Source organism: Aedes aegypti, chromosome 3 (genome assembly GCF_002204515.2).
Source record: "Aedes aegypti strain LVP_AGWG chromosome 3, AaegL5.0 Primary Assembly, whole genome shotgun sequence".
Classification (NCBI taxonomy): domain Eukaryota; kingdom Metazoa; phylum Arthropoda; class Insecta; order Diptera; family Culicidae; genus Aedes; species Aedes aegypti.
Window position 1 is genome coordinate 219,864,138 of NC_035109.1, and position 23,911 is coordinate 219,888,048.

The following is a 23,911-nucleotide window of genomic DNA, read 5'->3' on the forward strand; positions in this document are numbered from 1 at the left end:
CCAATCCGTCCCACTGTGCAATGGTACTTAGATAAATAGCTCCTGACCTTCATGTCAAAAAATGTTTTGCAACGATTTATGATTTATAAAATGGTCGTAAAAATCCACTAGTGCGACTATAGGGGACTGTCTACTAAGGGAATACCGATCCTAGATGGTTACACTTCTCTAATTTGACGAAATCTCAAACCTTCCTCTTGATAGAGCCCATTAGTGCCCGCGCAGTGGAAATGGATACGGAATCAGCGCTTTTCTACTAATTTGTCCGCATTTTCTAAATGTCCATGACTGCCTCGCTGTTTCGTCAAAGTTGATTTTTCGAAAGTACCCAAAATGTATAGAGTTGTTGAAATTCTGTTCAATTCGGAGCATTCCCCAGAACCAGTTTAGAGGCATAGAGTATTGGCAGTTGCAGTTTTTGTAAAACCTTATATATATTTACTTATATATATTATACAATATTTTCTAATTCTGTTGAATTTTCTGGTGTTTTAATATGAGCTTGAGCTTGAGCTTGAGCTTGATTGGCCGCCCGTGGTGGCTACTCCAGTATCGCCATATCAGCTGCACTTACACAAGGAACCAACCATATGACTGCTTGGGATTAACAGGCATCCTCAGTGTATAAGTGCTGGTGATCTTCTATTCTTAGGCAACAATGGTACCTGCCACGTCAGAATGCTGACCAATGAGGGCAAGGGGAAGGAATTGATGATGCATTCAACTGGCTCCCACGGTTGACCGTATATACCACTGCGTCAACGCCAGTTCATGCGGGAAGGGTGGGGTATTTTTTATGGCAGAGAGGCTTGCTGGTTTGGTTAGCAGACTGCATATGTATCAGGCGTAAAGGAAGGCATGCTAGAGAAACGGTTTATTTCTGTCCGTCTCGGGTTCTAGCAAATGCTATGAACTGTGATAGATACATCAACTGTGATATATTAAGAGTGGTAGATAGAAGCAAGTGAAAGATCCAACTACAAAGTATAAGGAAAGGGACCGGCTTAGGTTTGAATCCATGACCTTCTACTTATGAAGCAGAAGCGGTAGCCATTAGACCACCAACCCCGTCTTTGTGGTGTTTTAATATGATAGCAAAAGAACAAGCCTGAGAGTTTTGTAATAGAGTTCCTAGATGGTCTGTTTATGTGCGTAGCCAGAGCAAGGCAAGGGAGTTCCGTTACCCCCCCCCCCCTCCCAGGCCAACGGAAAACAATAATTGATTTGCTACAAATAATGGTCCTAAGAATTAATGTTTTTGTAAAATTGCGTCGTAATGAACGTTTTGAATAATTCTGGGAGTCCAATTAAAAATCAGAGTTCTACCAAAGATCTTACCGAACATTGTTTGAGAGTTTCATCATTATTCCGCAGTGGATCTTGCGAGGAATCTGCCAAAAATCTGATGTGAAACTCAGAAGAAACACTCCAAAAATTATATGTTTTAAGAATCACTTCAAGATTGTTTTCTTCTGTTCCTTTCTATGAGAAATCATTCAAGCATTATTTTTGAACTGCTTTCAGAGTAGTTTTAAAATAGTATCCCAGCAATTTCTATAGAAATTCTGATCGGGCTTTTTCAAGTATTTCGCAAAATTCTTCAGGTTCACTTAGGAAACTTTAAGAATTTTTCCTATTTATTTTCCCAAGCATTCCTGTTTGCATTATTCTAACAATTTCCACAGATATCACATTAGGGAAGATCCAAATATGACGTCCATCGTTTTTAGAGATTTCTAGATCCCCCTCCCCCCTCTGTCACGCTTTTTCCAATACCTAATACATGCACTGTCACACTTTCGTAGCTCCCCCTTCCTCCCCTAAATGATGGACGTCATTTTTGGATGATCACTTAAAAGAAGATAAAATAGTTTCTGCAAGAATGTCTCTAGGATTCCATTAAGGATTTACCAAGAGTCTTCAAATTTTCTTTAGAGTTACGTAAGATATTTTTTTAACAAAATTCGCCGAAAATTCATAGAGATTTCCGAAATAAGGAATTTCTCGAGTTTGTACTTTAACCAGAGGTTCCTGAATTTGTTTGTTTTGATTTATTACAGGCTTTATAATAAAGTTTATCATAAATTCTCGCAGAAGTTTCTTCAGAAATTAATCCTGTAACTTTCTTAAAATATTTTTTTTTTTTCTAAAAATCCATCCAAATATTGAAACAGGAATTCTCTCAAAAGTACTTAGTTTATATATTTCTTTTTCAAGATTTCATCTAATGCTTCCTTCGGGTTTCATTTTTATAAATATAGTTTATCTATGAATTTCTTCAAGAACAAGGCCAATAATAAATCAACGAAATACAAAAGAAATTTCTCAAGATATCGTTTCCTATACACACTCTTAAAAATAATGAAAATTACTGCGGATGTAATCCACATTATGACTGAATGACACATGATGTAAGTCATGAAATGACGTAAAAATGTGTTCTGAGAGATGTATTGAGCTTGAGCTTGAGCTTTATTGGCCGCCCGTGGATGCTACTCCAGTATCGCCAGATCAGCTGCACTTACACAAGGAACCAACCGAATGACTGCTTGGGACTAACCGACACCCTCAGTGTATAAGTGCTGGTGATCTTCTATTTTTAGGCGACAGTGGTGCCTGCAACGTCAGAATGCTGACCAATGTGGAGAAGGGGGAGGAATTGATGATGCATTATACTGGCTCCCACGTAGACCGTATATACCACTGCATCTACGCCAGTTCATGCGGGAGTGTATGGATTGGGGGAAGGGCATGGCAGAGAGGTTTGCTTTTGTGGTTAGCAGACTGCCTATGAATCAGGCGTAAGGAAAGGCATGTGTGTAGAATAATGGAAGCGTTAGGGAAACGGTTTCTTGTTTGCTCTGGTTCTAGCGTTTGCTATGAACGAATAGTTTGAGTATGATAGATTTAGAATGGAAGATAGAAGCAAGTGAGAGATATACAACTACAAAGTACGAGGAAAGGGACGGGCCTGGGATTGAACCCATGAACTTTTGCTTATGAAGCAGAAGCGGTAGCCATCAGACCACGAACCCCGTCATGTGTTCTGAAGGATGTATTGAAAAAAAAAAGTAATTTTACATGATGAAGGACATGAAAACGATGTCACTATGATTGACGTTTCTCGAATCAGACACCATCGTATTTAAAATGTGACACAAATTCACATCATTTGGCTCGCTTCTTGTATGTGCATCCAAAAGACGTAAAATCGCATGAATTTTTTCGGAGTGTGTACTATAAAATTCTGCAAGGGATATTCTTGAAAAACAATCCGGGATAAACCCTTGGAGGACTTCCTGAAAGAATCCTTGGAGAATTTAAGAAGGAATTCAGAAGCTTATGGATGGATTTTTCATGAATTATTAATTACTATTAAGTTTGTTCAAATAAATATAAATAGGTGCACCCTAGAAGATAACTATTAAGAGTAATAAAAAATTCCGCAGAGAAGCTCTGTAAGAGTTTTTGAGATTTAACTGTGATTCTTGATTCTTGCAATATTAGTTTTAATTAATGCTGAAATGACAGCAATGTCTAAAGGAATTTCAGAAAATATATTAAAATAATGTTTACAGCTTCTCTCAAAGACGTGCTAAAAAAATCAAGAAATCCTAAGATGTATTTCATGAAAAAACTCTGAAGAATCTTTGAGAGAATTCTGGAACATGTATGGCATATCGCCGGAAAAAGTACTTGGGGAAAAAATAAACAATTAAACATTGACAGTTTTCCTGAAAGTGTAATTCTTAATGGGATTCAAGAGGAAGTAATCGACAGAATCTGTAGAGAAATTAAGTGTTTCATTGGAGGAACTCTTAGAAAATTATTTAGAGGAATCCAAGAAAAAAACTAGAGAAATCTTTGGAGTAGTTAACAGACGAATCTTTGCCACAAATGTAATTATAAAACTCTAAAATTTATGCTTTGTGGTTTTGTGTTTTTTTTTTAATAAATAAACAAGGGATAACTATCAGATTCTGAAGAAATCTACAGCAATCCCGAGACATTTTCTTGGAATATTTCTGACGGATACCTCAAAGGAATACTTCTAATGACTGTTCTAGGGATGCCTGCAGAAATTCGTGAATTATTTTTCGAAGAAATTTTGGTGGAAACTTAAGAATCCTTGAAAGTACAGTCTAAACGTGTTATTGTCTGTTTCATTGACAACAAGACGCGACGCCAACTTTCATACAGACCGACAAAATTGGCGCCAGCAAACGAATCGAATATTTCCTGTGTCAATAACTAGTCAGGCTCTCTACCAATCAAAGCTACTCAGAAAAAAATGAATCAAGGGTTTTTAAACTTCACTTTGCTAACTGTGAAATAAGAAAGAAGGATGGATGTCTCTCATAGTTTAATGTGTCATACAAAAATGGTGCATATATTGTAGATAATGATCAATTTGCGCAAAATTCATGAACAAACTTTTATAATCGCTTGCCACCCTTTAACGAAAATCTTGGCTACGCCCATGTTTATGTGTCTTAAGGCAGGATATACAAATTCAATGCGATTATGAAGATGGTTAAAGATGATTTTCCAATCACGTTTATCAGTTGATACAAATCCTTTTCAGGCCACAACTGTAAATCACTTGCGAACTTGGCGGCAAACACGATCATGAACCATCCCGGCACAATTCACTTCCAGTCGCGATGTACAGCTTTTAACAGATTAATGTGGTGGGCTGAAAATATTTGGTGCAGTTTTTAATCTACCATGTAGGGTCGGTGTTCCCTTAGTGGACAGTCCCCTATAGTCGCACTAGTGGCTTTTTACGGCCGTATTGCTATGAAACTTTTCAAAACATTTTTTGACATGAAGATCAGGAGCTATTTATCTAAGTACCATTGATACACAGCTTGATTTTGTTCAAAAAATGATCGAAATAATTAGTTTTGCTTAAGGTGAAGATGAATCGAAACCAAAGTTCAAATTTTCAAGAGCACGGATCTGAAAAACCGAACATCCGTTCAAGCTGAAAACTTAATCGATTGTTCACTAGCTGGTCGTGACCAATCGATTAGGTTTTCAGCTCAAACGGATGTTTGGTTCTCCAGATCCGTGCTCTTGAAAATTTGAACTTTGGCTTCGATTCATCTTCACCTTAAAATTTGAGCTCCTTTGCGCCTATAGTAAACCTATTGTTCCTATAGTAGCACTACTGAGAGAAACTATTTTTTATTTTACAAAATAATTGATGAATTAAGAAAAACACCAAACGAAAGCTTTTGATCCACACTTTGTAAGAAAAATATAAAAATTTTGTGAACATACGGTTTTGATAAGTATTTTGCCAACGCCGTGATGCTAGTGCTACTATAGGAACAGAAATTAGAAATAGTGCTACTATAGGCACATGTATTCCTATAGTGGCACACGCGATAATAAATGCAAACATTTGAGTTTTCGTAGTTTTCATATTTTTCCCACAAAACCAAGATAAAAAGCTTTCAGATGATGAAAAAATAATGACGATAGCGTTATTTTTCGATTTTATACGAATTTTTGTTCTTAGCTATGCGGCTATTGGTACATCGACCCTAGTAGTTTCCAAAATAAAATTTATTTCAGGGTAGAGGCAAGCTAGCAGTACTCGAGAGTTGTACCAATTTGAATTTGAACATTCGGCAAACTTTTTTAAATCATCTAAATGAACAACATTACAGAGGATACTTGGTCGGCGTTAAGTCAGAGTGGACCAAGTGACATTTCTCATATTTTGTGAAAATAGGCTCAAAGTCTATCACTTTGTAATTTTTTAACCCGTTAGAATTTTGGTTCAATATTTCTACACATCTTTGTGCTACTTTTAAACAATATTATGTGAAGTTATAATCATGAAAAAATATAATCCAAACCTCTAGTACAACGATTCTTTTTGGCGGACTATGTGCACTCGGTCCACTCTTACTGAACAATTTCTAGGAAAATAACAATAATTTAATGCTTCCATGGTCAAACTGGGAGCATATCTCTATGATAAACAGATTATCAACATTAGACTGGCCCAGCTCAGTATGGGAGAAAAATAAAGTTGTTTAATTCCACGGGGCACCCCCTAGGATTATGTCTTAGGGTTAGAGGAAGACTTCCTGAAAATTTCAGCTCATTTGGTCGTTCCATAAGCTGGCGCAATTGAATTGAAGTTAATATGGGATTTTCAGCTCACACATATGGGAAACAGCACATCATCTCCTGTTTGGGTACGGGAAATTGTTGATCGCGTTCAATTGAACCCAGAATGTCAAAAGCACTACTTGATACCATAGCAAACAATATTGTAGAAGGTTGTATGATGATTAAAATTGAGAAAGTTGGTGTTTTAACTATCTGAAGTAGATTTGTAATAATGCATGGTATTTCTTCAACATAGCTGCATGGTAGCCACTAAGCGCATCATAGCCACCTATGACGTTGGGGAGCTGCGGTACAAGGTCCATGCATATATGTGATTGTACGGCAGTGCTGATTTAAGCCTAACTTTCAACTACTGAAAGGTTAATTAAAATGAGCTTAAAACCAGATACAACTTTCTGCAACTATGTTCATTAAGGTATCAACTAGTGAATTTGACATTCTGGGCTCAATTGAACGCGATTTACTAGTCTACGAAACGAAACAGTGGCATAGGGTCAATTTCCAATATATTTGAAACAAATATTCCATTGAATGCGCCAGCTGGGGGAGCAACCAAATGAGTTGAAATTTTGAGAGAGCTTTTTTCTTACCCTAAGGCACTTATCTAAGGGGTGCCCCGTTGAGTTTTTCAACTTTTTTGTTTAAGGGCCAGTCTAATCCTTCGACATCAGAATCGTAAATTGTTCAATAATCCATATCTTCAATCCCGAAATCAGTGGCATTACGATAGCTTGGAAATTAAAGCTTTGTAGGGCCAGGACATTGAGAACCAGACATATTCAAATATGTTTCCAGTCAAAGTGGACCAAGTGAAAATTTTGAGTACCGACAAAGTATATGCCCGAAAAGCGGATTTTAGGACATTTTGAACACACACCACTGAACTACCAAAAACTTCTATCGGACAAAAAATGCAAATAACAATCGATTTATTGCTTTTTGACACTTGGTCTACTCTGTATGCAGAGGAATTGTTGCAATTTCCGACCACCCATCCAAATATGGTTAATGGTCAAAATCAAAATCAACTGCATCGAATTGAGTAATATTTATGAATTTCTATTGATGGATGAGAAGAAGAATCGTTCGATGTTGAAAAATCTGATGGAATGTTTTTCATATCCTAGCATTCCTCAACGCACTTATCATTTTCACCACTTGGTCAACTCTGACTGCATACTTTTGTCAGTTTTTATTGATCATCCGATGTAAACTTGTCACATATCTCTCGCAGTTTACATCATTCATCAAATCCGGTCAAAGTAAAATGGTAAAATAATTTCGCATCTAATAGAAGAATAATCAAACTTTCTCTCTAAACGCCGACCACTTCTTCTTCTTCAGATCTAACCCTCCAAAATTGACCATTTGATATGTAAAATCGGAAAAGTTTCAAATGTATTGTCCAATACTGTAGTTAAATACAATATCCACGCTAAACTGTCAGCAAAGGCACCGATAAACAACAGCAACAGTTTAAAAGTGCACAAACGATCCACTCTGTGTCCAAATAAGGCTTCCGAGCAATTTGCCTGCCAAATGAGTGTCTGTATCTTTGGTGGACGTTTGCAGTCGTGACAGTTGTTGTAAAAGGCTGGCAAATTGACGTTCGGACACCGTGAAATATGGGACTCAGCGCTGCAATCAACTACCAGTTCGGACGTGTCTGCTGGTCTCGAGGAGGAAATTAATTATGAGTCGTCGGGGCAAGGCAGGAAGTCTTCCCATTCTTGGGTCGAGAGCTGGGCTGAGTTCGGAAAAGTAGAACTTCGATGCCTATTGGCAAGCTTCGCTTCGCGCGTTAATGATCCATGAGCGCAGAAGCATGACGACGGCATGATCGTTTCCACTACCTTTCCGCTGTGATTTTTTTTTCTGCGGGTCTCATTTCTTTTAAATAGTTCCAACGTGCTAGAAGTCGATTGTCAAGATCGTCAACTGTTATTCATAAACGAATCGTCAATATCACGGGTAACCGTCCGAATTGTTTCAAATCAAATGTAAATACCCATGTCGCCGCAGGTGATTTTATTTCCGTCTCTTCATCAACGAAAAATCTCAAAAGAAAATATACCTACTTCTAGTAACATTGATTTTGATTTTTTGAAGCAGTCCAAGTTGGAGTAAAATCTACTAATAAAATTGTTTTGGGATTACGTTTTTCTAATGGATCCAAATATTTTTGTTTTTTGAACATTCGTTCTTTGAATGGTAAAGAGAACGATTTAATACATTTTCTAAAAGCTAATAAGATACATATAGCAGTAATTACTGAAACTTATTTTAGATCTGGATCCAAACTTTTTTGTTTAACGCAATGATCGACTTGATGGAGCATGTGCGGGAGTTGCTATCATCTTTGGTTGTAATGGTTGTAAGAAAAAAAATTTAAAAATATTATCTGATTACAGTTTATTTATTGCAATCATGTCCAATTATGGAAACATCTCTAAACATTACATCGACAGATATCAATTAGTTTTTTCGTTATGTGTTGATATGTTATAGGTAAGCATCGAATCTAATTGGATAAAAAATAGCTGTCCTTCCGGTGTTCCAGTGTTTTTCCACTGTTTTTTGCTCTACTTACTAATGAGCTCCCATCATGTGTAAGCAAAATTTCGTCGTGCTCTCGCCTATGTTTATCCACATCCAACAGTATCATGCACATTTCGCCAATCACGTACCTTAGCACATCAAATGTGATGTGATCATTAGAGTCCGCCAATTATCTGACTCAGTGCAAGAAATTTCGGAGAGAAACTACTTCTTTCACGCTGTATAAACACACGTGCATGCCATGCCAGAAGCGATCACGGAATCCAACTTGGAATGCTGAGTTATTTCTTTGTTTGAGCGGGAAGCACTTGCAGAATACAGTTGCACGTTCACGAGTATCTATAGTTATCATGGAACGTGGCGGATAAGTCTTCCTCTGCAGTAACACACGCAAAGGGCGTATTCTAATCGACGCAAACCAAGAACAATATTGACTAATCGAGATTCGAGTTTTCCATCTGGAATGAAAGATATCCCCCACATGCATGGATATTAGGGTGAGCCTATTTTTTCGAAAGTTCTTAAACCCAAAATTTCTCATCTCATTTCAAATAACAAAAAAAAAAACAGAAACCTCAAAATTTGAGCCAAAAATTTCAATTAGACAAAAAGATTGATTAATTATACGTTTTAGGCACACAGTTTAAAATAAAAGAATTATCTTTAAAATCATCTAAATATATTTGTAATCAGTTGAATATCTATAAAGTTATGGTCAAAGAAAACTCAATTCTTTAGAAGAACGATGAAAAAATAAAGGGAACTACTTTTAACTAATACCAGTTACATTTCTAGCCAAATATAGTTGTCTACTAATTCTTTAAATATTAAATGTTGAAGAGAGTGGTGCTCAAGATTTCGTAGATGTTGAAAAATAACAAACTTTTAGTGAAAGTTCATTTATTATAACCGTATATTGCAAATTTACCTTCAATTCGCTTATGCCACCTCTAAATCGTATTATTTTTGGCTAAAACTTTGACATCTCTCTTATTATGTTATTTGAATTCAGAATAATATGCAAACATTTGATTTTGAGAATGTCCAAAACATAACCCGCACCCTAATGAATATCCACAGCGCGTAGACGTCATTCAAGCGAGACCAAGGGAGAATAATTTCCATTTCATTCGCACTTTTTAATGACCCCGTTTCCAGTTTTTTTTTCTTCGGCGTCCAGCATTCATTCATGTTGCGAGTAAGCATTGCGTTTCCGCTTCATTTGTTGCACGGTTTTTGTTGGCGTGGAATGGAAAACGCAACCAATCGCAATGATCGTCCAGCAAGGGAAGCGGGTGTGTTTTGTTGCCCATCATCGTGTGGTCGTTTGTTTTAGAGAGAAACAAAAAAGTTCAGGATGATTCCGGACCGACTTGCACCGAGAGTTTGTTTTTCCTAATGGGAAGAACAGATGGGTGGTCTTGGGTTTAGGAAATCATAAAGATTGAATAATGAAGCGTGGAATGTGGTAAAATGCATGGATTGCGAAACACTATCTTTTCGGGAGATTTCTTTTAACGGAGTTGTGTTTCTTTGTCAGTTGCATCATTACAAGTCGATGCAATCATCATTAGAAGAAAGTGAGACTAACTAGATTACATACAATATATGTTAAACAAAAAATCGAAACTTAATTAGGAATTAGCAAAGCCGTACAGATTATAAAAAGACATGAAGCTTGAGTACAAAAAAAAGCCACCTACAGCAGAGAGTAAAAATGTTCATCACAGTTTGACGATTCAGTAGCCAAGAAGGTTACAAGTTTTGAGTTCTTATCCCAACAGCTCACGCTAGTTTCCGTCATAACTTAAAATCCTATGCCTTGCGCCAACATAACTTTAGTTTTAAGACTAAAGTAGTCACATAGAGAAGTTCTTGAAGAAACTGACGGATGAATTTATGAAAGGGAACAATTCCTTAAAGATTTTCTGCAGAAAGTTATCGAGGGCTTCCCTGAATGAGATGTGTATCTCTTAAAAAGCCTATTCAAAAATGTGTTTCAAAAAATCTCTCGATTTTCTTTTAAATGAATCACTTGTAGACTTTACAGAACAATGTGAGGGAGAAATTATGGAAAAATAGCTAATAATGCTTGATAATTTATTTAAATATTTCTCGATAGGGCTAGCGATGGCAAGTAGTTGGCTTACATTTCGAGAAACTCATGTGAACATTTTTACTAAAGTAGTTTAGATGTGTTAATCTCATCAAGTAGCCTATATTGTGTACATGAGTTTTCCAAATCAATCGTACCCAGACAGGCTGTAAATGATTGTACGACATTTCCCAGAATGACGTTCCCCAGAATGGGACATTCCCCAGAAAACCATTCCCCAGAATGGGACATTCCCCAGAAAAAAAAAATAACAAGAGATTTTTGGGGTGTTAAAATCCAGTTAAATGGTTAATAGTAAATAGTGAACGCATTAAACTGCAAAATTCGAGTAAAACCAAATTATAGTTTTCATAGGTAAAACATTTTCGTATTTTATTTAAAGACATTTTTTAGTCTTTCATTTTTTGACTGGAGAATCTTTAAATCCAAAATTCTAGAAATTCATCAAATACAGCGCCACCAATGGTCAGAAAAGTAATTCGAACCTTTTGGACAGTTTTTATATAATTTTGACAATTTCTCCTTACAATCTTCAAGCACGTTTAATCCCTCCTTAGAGTTGATGAACTCTGTTCAAATTTTTACAGTATTTTATTGTAGTCTGATTAATATGGCCCACCCTAGTGCACAAAGACTACGATCTTTTGTAGCTTTAGTTTTGCTATGAAAGGAAGTTACCAAAGACAAGAGAAATTTTCTAGTGTAATTGTATTCCATTGATCTACATAATTACGAAGACAATAAACATAGGAAGAACAGCATATGTTCTAAAGAAGGGAGAATATTCTCTGAAACCAGAGAACATATTCCATCAATTTATTTTGTATACAAATTACCCTTTGAAAATACAATTAGAAACAACAACCAAAAGAAGGAAGAATAACTATGAAAACAAAAAATCCAATAGCTTGGGTCAAGTTTGATCATGAATATAGTATGACATATGTAAGAGCAGCTTATCTTAAACGGTTGTGCTACTTTTCCTCGAATGTCGGATTCCCAAATGTTGATTCCCCGAACGCCAGTTCCCATGCAGTTTTGGCAAGATGTATTCAGTCGAGGATGACGTTATAATCCATGTTGTTTTCTTCTTTTAATTGCTTATCATTCATTCTAGTTCAGCACCCAGTCCTTCAAGACTATTCGCGACTACGAAGCAAAAAGAGACTCCACAAAGTACTCGCTCCTACGGAAAACCTCGTTGAATCGTGTGCGTGCAAAAAAAAGCAAAAAATATCTCTCTTCTTGTTCTTCTCCAAGAAAACCGCAGAAAACATCAGCAGCTTCGTAGTCGCGAATTCTTGCACCTGTTTGAATTGCATCGCTTTTCGGGAAAACGAGTCATTCGGAGAGGTGGCATTCCGGGAAATGATATTCAGGGAAATAACAGTAGTACAATCATGTTAAGTAGATGTAAAATTGTTAAACAGCATTTTTCCCTTAAGATTTTGGTTAGGTCTGCCGATGTACCACGTAGTCATTTATTTTGGATTTTCAAAGCACCTCCTGCCCCCTTCATGATCTTTTGTCCGTACAAACGTTTTGAAATTTGTAAGGGCCGTGCCTTTGTCCAAACCATGACCTCCCCATAGATGACCAAGGGCAGACACTCGCCATTTAAAAGGTTTTTTTTTGAACTCAATTCCAATTTTATGCGCTTGAGATCCATAATAATGATTTTGACAAAATAATGTTTTGGCTGATTTGACGTCTGTGTCCGGAATTCAAAGCTTCTGGGAATTCGAATCAATTCAGTAGATACATTTTAACCACAAAAAAAAACTGAATAACCATTTTTTTCCATTCTTTAAAAACGTATAAAAACGATTCTGGGGAATGTCCCATTCTGGGGAATGTCCCATTCTGGGGAATGTCCCATTCTGGGGAATGTCCCATTCTGGGGAATGTCCCATTCTGGGGAATGGGTTTCTGGGGAACGTCGTTCTGGGGAATGTCGTTCTGGGGTTTGACTTTCTGGGAAATGTCCTACAACCCTGTAGATTGTACGACATTTCCCAGAATGACGTTCCCCAGAACGACATTTCCCAGAATGACGTTCCCCAGAACGACATTCCCCAGAACGCCATTCACCAGAAATCCAAACCCCAGAATGGGACATTCCCCAGAAAACCATTCCCCAGAATGGGACATTCCCCAGAAAAAAGCAACAAGAGATCTTTGAGGTGTTCAAATCCAGGAAAATGGTAAATAGTAAATAGTGAATGCATCTAACTGGAAAGTTCAAGGAAAACCATAATTTTCATAGGTAAAACATTTTCGTATTGTTTTTTTATTTTTAACGGTAGGACTTTCGGTTTGTAGCAGTCTTTCATTTATTGAATGGAGAATCTTTAAATTAAAAAATCTTTAGAATTAACCACCTATGGTCGGAAATGTTATTCAAACCATTTGGACGATTTTTATATTTTTTGACGATTTTCTCGTCGAAAAAGTTAAAATTTAGCGTGACATAATATGTGTACCATTCCTAATTATTTAGACAATAAACCTAGGAAGAACAGCATATGTTCAAAAGAAGGGAGAATATGCCATGAAAGCCAAAAAACAAATTCCATTAATTTACTTTGTGACATTTCTAACTACACCAATCTCCCTTTGAAAGTACAATTAGAAAGAACAGCCAATTTTAAAAGAAGGAAGAATAACTATGAAAACCAAAAAAGCAATAGCTTGGATCATGTTTGATCATAAAACACAGTATGGCATATGTAGGAACAGCTTATGTTAAACGGTTGAGATACTTTTCCTCGAACGTCGGTTTCCCAAATGTCGTTTCCCCGAACGCCAGTTCCCAGAATGTCAGTGCCCCGAACAACCCGTTTCCCCGAATAGCCTAGTTTCCGAAAAGTTTTTAGCTTTTATAATTATCATAACTTTTGTGATTCGAGGTGGTAACGAACCGGTCATCTAATATGCATCCTTTTTCACTTGATTGGCGGTTCATTCGAGTTTCACCATCATTGGCATTTTTGGCAAGATATATTTAGTCGAGGATGACTTTCAAATCTATATTATCTTCTTCTTTTAATTTCTAATCATTCTAGTTCAGCACCCAGTCCTTAAAGACTATTCTTGCACCTGTTTGAACTACATCACTATTCGGGGAAACGGGTCATTCGGAGAGGTGGCATTCAGGGAATCGACAGTAGCACAATTATGAAATTAATTAAGACACAATTAAGAAAATTTTTAAACAGCATTTTCCTCCTAAGATTATGGTTGGAGTGATAAATATTATGGATAGGATCCCCCATTCTGGGGAATGTCCTATTCTGGGGAATGGTTTTCTGGGGAATGTCCCATTCTGGGGAATGGATTTCTGGGAAATGTCCCATTCTGGGGAATGGATTTCTGGGAAATGTCCCATTCTGGGGAATGGGTTTCTGGGGAACGTCATTCTGGGGAATGTCGTTCTGGGGTTTGACTTTCTGGGAAATGTCCTACAACCAAATTACACCCTTTTTACAAGAACATACCTCGGAATCAAACAGAAAAAAATCTTAGCTACGTCAATAGAAAAGATCTAGACGACAGGGCTGATTTTGACAAATGCTAAAAACCTGCTCCAGGGATAATGTGAGATTTACTTTTTTTTGCAAAGTATATGATAGAAGAAAGATTTAGAAAATTAAGCATAAGACAGCTCAAAATCGATTTTCAGGATGTATGAAAATATTACCATAAGAGCCCAATTTTGTGTATTTTTTCTTATAATAGTACCTTAGGGAAGGGAGTCATCAGTGTAGCATTAGGGCGATTCAAATTTTTAAAATGTTTGAAAATCCAATCTCCCATATGCTTTTTGGCGGCATTCACAAATTACGTAACGCTCTAAGGGGGGGGGGGGTAGGCTCGAGCGTTACGACTCATACAAAATTTTAAAAATTTCCATCCATTTACCATATAAATAGTGTTCTGTGGAATATTCAGCTTTCTAGGTTGTGATTTAAAGGTGGCCCAAAACCAAAGTAGGTTTATATGGAAATTACTATGGAGAAATTTTGAGAAATGTTCCAAACACGCTAGTACTGTAATGTAAGTAGAAACTCATCATCCCAAATCAAAAACTCATTCTTCAAACCTTAATAAAGAATGTTGCTGAAGAAACAAATCCCTTTTGAGCTAATTTTGTTTGGGATTTTTGTACATGTTTGCAGGGCTATAATCCCATACTAAGCTAAAACTCATGAATATCTCTTCTGCTATCCGTCGGATTGAGTTTCTCTGTTCAGCAAATTTCTTTATTATGGTTTGAAGAATGAGTTGTTACTATGGGATAATAATTTTCTACTTACATTACAGTACTAGCGTGTTTGGAACATACCTCAAAATTTCCCCATGGTAATTTCCATACAAACCTACATTGTCTTTGGGCCACCTTTAAATAACCACCAAGAAAGCTGAAATTTTCACAGAACACTATTTTTATGAAAAGAATGGTAAGGAACATATGGGAGATTGGATTCCTAAACATTTTTAAATTTTGAACCGGCCTAGTGTAGCATATAATAAAGTTTGATATATTGTTCGTTTTGTTGAGGAATAGATTGTCGTGCAAATTTTCAACGTGAGGAAATAAATACTCACACGTCAGCAGAAGCACGCACCTTGCATGCAATACACAATCCAACAGTGTACGTTACATGTGCGTTACGTGTTCGTTTTGTTATCTACGACGCCATCCAATATATGGCAAACATGGGGGGAGAATATTTTGGTGCGACAAAATATTTTAGGTGTGAGTCTATTGGAGGGCAAAATCCCCAATACATCTTTTCCAAAAACCAGCCACCTACTCCCCCTGTGAGGGGAGTTACAAGCGCCAGTATTGGCAGAACAACAGTTGTGCTAATCCATTCGAAGTACTTGGGTTCATGGCCCCAAATTTTGTCAAACGTTTATAGTCGTTGACCGGAGGCCATGCAAGCTTTCTTAACTCTAAATTCAATGTGAGGTGCTCAGGAAAGTACCGTTTTGACTCATATTCCGAACACTTAAGGCCAACAGTGACTTCAAATGCATCTGATAGGCATAAATTAGCTTACATTTGTGAAAATTTCAAGTTATTCGTTAAGTCTAACTGTTAGCTGTTGGGTGTGCTGATAAAATTGTTTATTTTAGCTTATTTAGTATTGTTTTTACGTTAAAGTATGGAACGCCATTTTGATTCAAATGCCGAACACTGCGTTCATTCTGTCTCATATTCCGAACACCTTGATTCAAATTCCGAACAGCACGAATAAATCGTATCCAAATGAATAATTTCGCACTGACTGCCATTGACTGCCATTTCCTTGTAATTTGATGACATATTTCAGCGAAACATTTCAGCCACATCGCCATACAAAAACCGAGTGTTCGGAATATGAGTCTGTTCGGAATTTGAGACAAAACGGTATCATATTAGTCGTTTATGTAACACTTCCCTTGATTGAGCTGAAGATTTCTTAATCAATGAACATTACCAAATATGCATACTATTTATTGTGAAGAAATTTATTAATTCAAAAGATTATTAGATTTTCCATCAGTTCCGAAAATACCGGTAGTCAAACCCTACTATGGAGTCGGCTTTCTGATGCTTAGACGCGAAACTAACTATTATTTTTTTTTGGCTAGGGTCCCAAGAAGACCAGCAATTATCCCCTGCGGCAAGAACACTCTACTTACTCTATCTATGAGATATGTAAATATTAAGAATGGGTGACATGCATATCTATATAAATAAAAATGGAGTGGTGTTTGTATGTCACGAAATGGCTTACGAACGGGTCAACAAGTTTGGATGATTCTTTCTCCATTTTGTTCGTCAAGGGTTCCGACGTGTTTGTGTGAATAAAAGTTCCAGGATATTCACCGGGAAAGTCGGGAAAACGAAAGTGAACGGAACTGTCATTTTGTATGGGACGATTTATAACGGCTTTCAACAGCCTACTTGATGGCAAGACGAAGTTTGCCGGGACCACTAGTTATTAAATAAGTTCAATACAATCTTTTGTTCAATATGGATAAGTACTTCAAATTAGATTTTTTGTCGAAATAAGGGTTGGTGGTTGGTGAAATGATACTTCACACCTCTGAAACTAAAATATTGTGAGTTCCAAAGGTGCTTCGCCCCCAAAGTTGACGCCTATAATTGTGATAATTAGGCATGCGAGTTTTGTTTATTTGAAAATCTTTAAATTTTGCAGGATTTTCTCTCTGACAGATTTAACGCAAACTGAAAACATTTGTTGAAATGTTTTTCTAACCGAATCGCTCAACAGCTTGATGAGCAATCTTTTAAGCCTAGCGACTAGACTTGCACTACTCTTAATCCGCTGTACGGCATCTGTTCTAACTACTTGTACATAGTTTCCTGAATCAAAGAGCAAAGAGTAAGCTCAGTCAAAAGCTTTTCATAATTCATGACGTTGTAGTGTCAATAGTATCGTTCAAGTCGCTTGGAGTTTCAACGTACGTACGTCGTACAGTTACTTGTGAAGCGTTCAATAGTAGATGTAGCGGTGGTCAGATAAGAAACATGCCAATGACTGATTCTGTTCTTGCGTAGCATTTTGTCCAACACTTCTTCTGCAGTAGATATTATAACGAGCACGCATGAGGAGGCATGGAAAAAGAGCTTAACATTTCTTGTTTACTGAAAGTAACAGAAACTCTATCCATAAGGCTAGATAGAAATTCCTCATTCGAAATTAATCTTTTTCTTCTAGTGTCATTGAGCTGTACCATTTTGTATGAGTTTGAAAAGATCGATCGTTGCTGTTTTTTCATGCTGAAGATTGATCTAAGCCATCCTTGAAAGAAAAAATAAAAATTGCAGCGAAAAAACAGATCCATATATATTGGAAGTCACCAAACGCGAAAAAGTACAGAATACAGTGTAATGGGGTCTCCTCTAATTGTAACCTCCATGACTACAGAGCAAAGCTAAGCTGAAGGTGTCTGAAATAAAATCCTCATAATGTAAAATTATATCGCTGATATAAGCTAACCAATAACAAAAAAATATTCACAATCCCACCCATATTCAGTTGGTTGGAGACTGGAGAAAGGCATCCGATTATCACAAAGAAAAGAAAGACGCCTGTACCATTTTCCTGGTAGCACAGGACGTGTACAATACCATAAAGGGTGTCCTAGTAAGTACTTTAGTTTCTATAAGGCTCTCCATTCATAATTCTTAAGTTATACTTAATGCATCTGCAGTACACCTTGGAAAAAAAATTAAATAAATAAATTAAATTTTGTACTGTTCAGGAACGCTTTATGAACGATAAGTCCTTTAAAATTTTGAAATACAGTCAGGTCTCCTATAAGACACTGCCACCCACTTTCCTCCCACCGTAATTTGCCAGCTGTTTTCAATCGGGTGAAGCAGATTTTTCGTTTGTGTCAGAGGCATAGTATGAGCTTATTACCTATCAAATTTCACAAGAATCAGTCGTACGACTGCTGAGAAATCATGGTCTGCGTAAAGTGGGTGGCTACGTTTGATAGGAGATTGTACTCCAAAAAGGTAAAGAACTGCTTAGGCTTCTACAGGATTCACTTTGACATAAGTGTGTTTTATCATTCGAATGATTTAGGATTTGGAACAAGCAGCATTGCAATATAGCCCATATTGTAGTCAAATTTGAGGCCAATAGGTAAAATCAATAATAATAATAGGTAAAATAATAATCAAACCAATTATTGGTTGAAGCGTATCAAAAGTGCTAACAATATGATCCGCCTCTTTACGTCTACAATTAAGTCATTTATCTTCAATTACCTCATTTCACTATCACGACACGTTAAGGTTGACCAACCTTTGCTTTCAAAACTCACACGAGAAGGAAAAAGCCAATTTAAAACCAACTTAAGCAAGCAATCAATGCTCACCATTTAACACGGGTACCCTCTTATCACCGTGTGTCATCGATACAATCTCGAAAAGAAAGAAAAACATACAAAATTGTCAACAAACTTACTCTCCACTTCCTCCCGCTCGCCTCGCAGACAGGCCGTCAATCCACGTGACGTCCGCCGTTCTCGCTCCAGGGTCCTCTGAAGCTGCATGTGATGTTGCTGCTGGTAATTATCCGGCGTGATAGCCGGTGTCAGAGTTGCGCAATTCATGTCGAAGTCTCGAACGTTTGCTTTCACTCTTTCACTGAACGTAGCATAGATCGAATACGCACGAGTTAGGTCGACGAGACTTTGTGGAATTTGGATCGCAGAAAAATGAAGTCTCGATTTCAAATATGCTCGATCGGCTGATCCGCTATTATCGAGCTGCGGATGGGTAAGGTCTTCCGTTGACACAAGCTCCCGCCACTTCTAAAGCCTTCGGCGCCTTAATGATGGATAATCTCGGTTTCCGGCATACTGGAGACTTCCACTATGAGTAGATATAATTAACCAACACGTCTTTGCAGGTCTTCCACTTTGCAATCTCCCACAGCGCCGATGATTGAATTACCAAGAAGGGAAACGATCATTACACTTTTGCCGATTCTTCACATGGGATTCCGGTCACATAATCACACTGCGAAATTGCACAGAACTGCTTGCCTTCCCCAAACCGACCGACACAAATTCCTTCACCGTAGTCTACGCACCCTGCTGCAGAAAAAAAAACGAAAACAATGAGCACGATTATTCATCTTGGGAGATGTTTGTTTGCCCGCGCGATCTTGGCATTGTTCCTTGGCTCTAACGTTGCATAAAACGGGTTTAGACGCACTTGCCGATGCAGTTGCAGTTGCTATTTTTAGGCGCCGATTTGTCACTCATAATCAATTCACTCTGCATATTTGAGACACAGTTTTGCGAGTCGAACTGCATGGTGGTTGCACTTGTTACGGTCGACACTGCCACAGGAAGAGGAAGTGATGGGTGTTTGATGACCTCGGTGGCATCGTTTGGATGTTTTTCGAACTAAACTTTGGTACTGCAGAAGATTGCGAGGTTTGTGTATCTAAGCTGAGCTACACTTGCAAATGCGTGTCTCATTTAAAAAGCAAAATTAAATACAACGCGGAACACGTCTTTTCTCAAGAACTAAAACACCGCTATTTACTCAATTAAGAGTTGCTCAATCCATTTCCGTTTTCAAAAATATCATAGCACGTCCAGATTTCGATATATTGGCTGTTGAAAATGCAAAATTTGACTTTTTCATCCAACTTGCATGCAATTTTTCCAGCTTGTATGACAATTTATTTACTTAATTTGCTACAAAATTCAAATTTTATGTGTAAAACAATACGTATCAACAAAGTTAATAATATTTTTGATGGTAAAATGTTATTTTTTGATGGTTCAGAAAAGTATTGTATTTTTCCATGTAAAAGAAACGAAGAATTTTATTTTGAGACCAGTGTTGTAAGCAATCACGGTAGTCGACACGTTTTCTCTGATATTCGGCAGGGCTTCCCTTAAACATTCACAACACGAGCAATCAAACGAATGACGACAAGGAAAATTGCAATTGAATGCCACTGACCACGATAGCTTCGCTAGGAAACGTTGTGGTTTTGTTTGTTTCTGTTCTGCTTTTACTCTATGTGTGTCACATTCGACATAACAGGAAAGATCAAACTATCCATGTTGTTTATGATCCGATGTCTGAATTCTATGCTATACTTATGATTTATGCAAATGCCATCATGTCCGACGACATTCAATTGATACTTTTTTTGGTTTGTCGACGTTCATTCTAAAGCTCGAGCAGTGACTGCTGACCATGGCAACAAAACAAACGTCACGCAAAATGTCGAATGTTTACAGCACTGATCGAGACTGCAAGCATGATAAAAAAAACGATTTGAACTAAATTTTATCGTGAAATTTCAAGTAATTATACCTTAATTGAATGTTTGAGTCTTCTTTTGTATGCTTGGTGGATTATATCACACAAATTTGATCTATTTAAAAAAAAATTATAAATCATACTTTAAATCTCATGTAAACATCGATAAAACCAGAGTTTTATACAATTTTGGCGACCTGTAGCTAGAAATTGTGACGTGCTGGAACATTTCTGAGAATGGCATCAAATTCAGCGACTCAAAATCTATTAGAGACACATAATTTGATTCTTGAGACACGTAAAAATGTCATTTTTGTTACGTCTTGTTATTTTTGGAGATTTTTCTACTATGCATTACATGCCCACTGGAGCAGAGCTTGCTCCTCAGCTAAGCATAGTTATCATCATTCTAAGTTGTCATGTTAAGCTAAAATTGGTTCAGATTTCCAGCTGTTAAAGCTGCCAATATGATGATATTCAAAACTAAAAAGGCAATAGATGGCTCTTTTTCAGTGTTAGTAACAACGAAATCCTAAATCAAAGGAAGCACCATGGAATGTTATATATTCACACTACGCTTGATTTCTAATCACTACTGTTTCAATCCAATATCCTAATTGCAAGTAATTTACGTATTTAACTATTTTCCATACGTTTTGACAGTTCTCAAAAATTATTCTTCCATACGCTTGAATTTGAGAAATTTGAGAACAGAATGTTGAGTGGGTAGAATACAAGAAATAGAGTTCGCTCGGCGGCCAGTAAGAGAAACTGAATTTTCGGAAGGCTGTTGTCTGTACTTTTTGCCGCTGGTGCCAACTGTTAGCATTCAAGAACGATGTAAACAGTCGTTACTCTATTGGTAAAAAAAACAATAGGTGCCAGCGGCAAAAAGTACAGACAACATCTTTTCGAACATTCAGCTACTCTCATTGGCCGCCCAGCGATGACACTGATGTTTGTATTTCACTCACTGATCGCGCTACACAATAGAAATATAAGTAGTAGAACATTAGTGGCGCTGTTGTAACAAAACATAATTAGGGTAGACTGCCAATTATTGCACACTTGCCACTATTCGTGGAATATTACACTGATGTAATGAATTGAAACCCTAATATTAATAACTTTAATATTGAGCATGAGCATAATTGACCGCCCGCAGTTGCTAATCCGTTATTGCCATAACAGCTGTACTTACACAGGGAACCAACAGATGCTACTCAGGATCAGTAGCATCTTCAATGTGTAAGTACTGGTGCTCTCATTATTATAACAAACAATACCGGCGCCGGCTGCGTCCGAATGCAGGTCAATTTGGGAATGGGAGGGAAATGTTGACGTGTTACTTGCTTTATGGAAGCCGAGGAGTCCTCTGCACTTCTCAAGAAAACACTGGGAGTTTGGATATGGGAAAGGATTCTTTTTGGTAAACGATAAAGATATATTTTTAAATGATTACGTGAACATATACACGACTGATCTAAACCGATAGTGCGGTTACTATGCGAACCGGACACGATCCAAATTCCGTCGCTCACCCACAAAGGAGCATGCAACAGATTCAACGGATCAAACACTACTGACGCGTCGATTCTTTTTTTTCACTGGCACACTTTGTTTTCGTTTCTTTCTTCTGAAAAAATCGCGAACCGGACACAATTGATCCGGATTCCGTCGCTCGCCCTCAAAGGAGCATTCAACAGATTAAACGGATCAAACACTACTCTCCTCCAGAAATTCTTCATTTGTCTCAAGAAACTCAGACTTTTCCAAGTAAAAAATCTGGTGCTGCTACTGCATCAAAATTACTGATATTGGAATTGATTTAATTTTTTTCACAATTTTTAGCTCTAACTCTAATGGTTTTTCTGCAAATTTTTAAAAATTCCACAAAACATTCGACATAGCATTGATGACTTCTGCAAGAATTGCCCAATAGATGTCTTCAGTATGCAAAACTAGTAGATTTTAATATTGCTTCACATTGCTTTATCTCTTGCTATTGTAAATGAACTACTTCCAGAAAAGCAGTCTTTGTCTTGGGATATACATAGAATATTCCTTTAGACATTACTCTTGATAAGCACTCTGACATTTAAACACATATTACTCCCTCAACTCCACCATGGATTCCTTCTACATACATACAAATACAAACACGGATTTAACCATAAGTTCATAAGAATTAATCCAGTAATCTAGAAGTTCAGAATACTGTTTCTCCAAATGAATATTCTATTTCTTTTGGCGTCAAGGATTTAATCAGAAACTCCTCCAAAATACTAGTAAAAAAATCATAGCAGGTCTTATTGAAAATCCTTTGATTTGGAGGTATAACATCCATCAGAAAATCATTCAAAGATTTCTAAATGAATTTTCACATATACTTCTGAAAGTTACCCCAGTAGATTCTCCAAGAATTTTATCAAGAATTACTTTAGATTACCTAGATCTATTCCACACGTATACTCAGAGTAACAGGTTGGTTGAATTATTTTTGGGATCCTGTTAATAAAATAAAACATTAATTCTCAGGAAAATTATTGGATATGTTTGCAAAAGAAATCCCTGTATAACATTCTGGAAGATTTTTGGTTTAAGTCTGGGAAAAAATCAAGATATACGCAGTATCTGACATAAAAAATGCTTAAAAGCCGATTTCCCATATCAAATGATCAACTTCAGAAAGCTAAATCTCCGCCGTTTCTCAACCGATTCTTCTCATTTTTCTGCGTCGAACTAAAAATTTCTTCAATTATTCATAACCATTGAACAAGTTGTGCGAAAACTTTTGATTCAAAAGTTACAGATAGGTTCATTTCATTTTAACAAAAAAAAAAATGCACCAATACAAATAGTGATCTAGTGAAAAAACAATGCAACGAATTATCTTGGTGGCTTGAGCTCATTTATTCCTTATCACTGAATAAACAAATGTGCTGAAGACACCAAGTTGATACGACGCATAGATTGTTTGCTGAAACACTTAACGTCTTGGTGCATTTTTTTTTTTTTTTTTGTCAAAATTCAACCTATCGTTAACTTTTGAATCAATAGTTTTCACACACATTTTCCAACTGTTATCAAAAATTGAGGTAATTTTTAGTTCGTCACAGAAAAATAAAAAGAATCGGCTGAGAAACGACGTAGATTCAGATAGCTAGAAATTGATTATTTTGTATGGAAAGGGCATGGACATGGAAGTATATCAGAAAAAGAACAAATTTTTGGATCTTTCTGGAGAAATTGAAAAACTTGGAATGATG

At 36.9% G+C, this 23,911-nt stretch overlaps 1 protein-coding gene across 7 annotated transcripts in view; it reads right to left on the minus strand.

Moving 5' to 3' along the window:
• LOC5579847 (probable Ras GTPase-activating protein) overlaps window positions 1-23,911 on the minus strand; it is a 538,326-nt gene that overhangs the window by 318,683 nt on the left and 195,732 nt on the right. For 4 of the 7 annotated variants that reach the window (XM_021854127.1, XM_021854122.1, XM_021854126.1 and 1 more), the window contains exon 2: window positions 18,820-19,453. The exons of 2 other annotated variants lie outside the window; for them this stretch is intronic. In XM_021854127.1, the coding sequence (XP_021709819.1) occupies window positions 18,820-18,967 (148 nt within the window). In that variant the 5' untranslated portion in view covers window positions 18,968-19,453. The remainder of the gene's footprint in view (window positions 1-18,819; window positions 19,454-23,911) is intronic. One more of the 7 variants, XM_021854124.1, reaches the window with a different exon arrangement.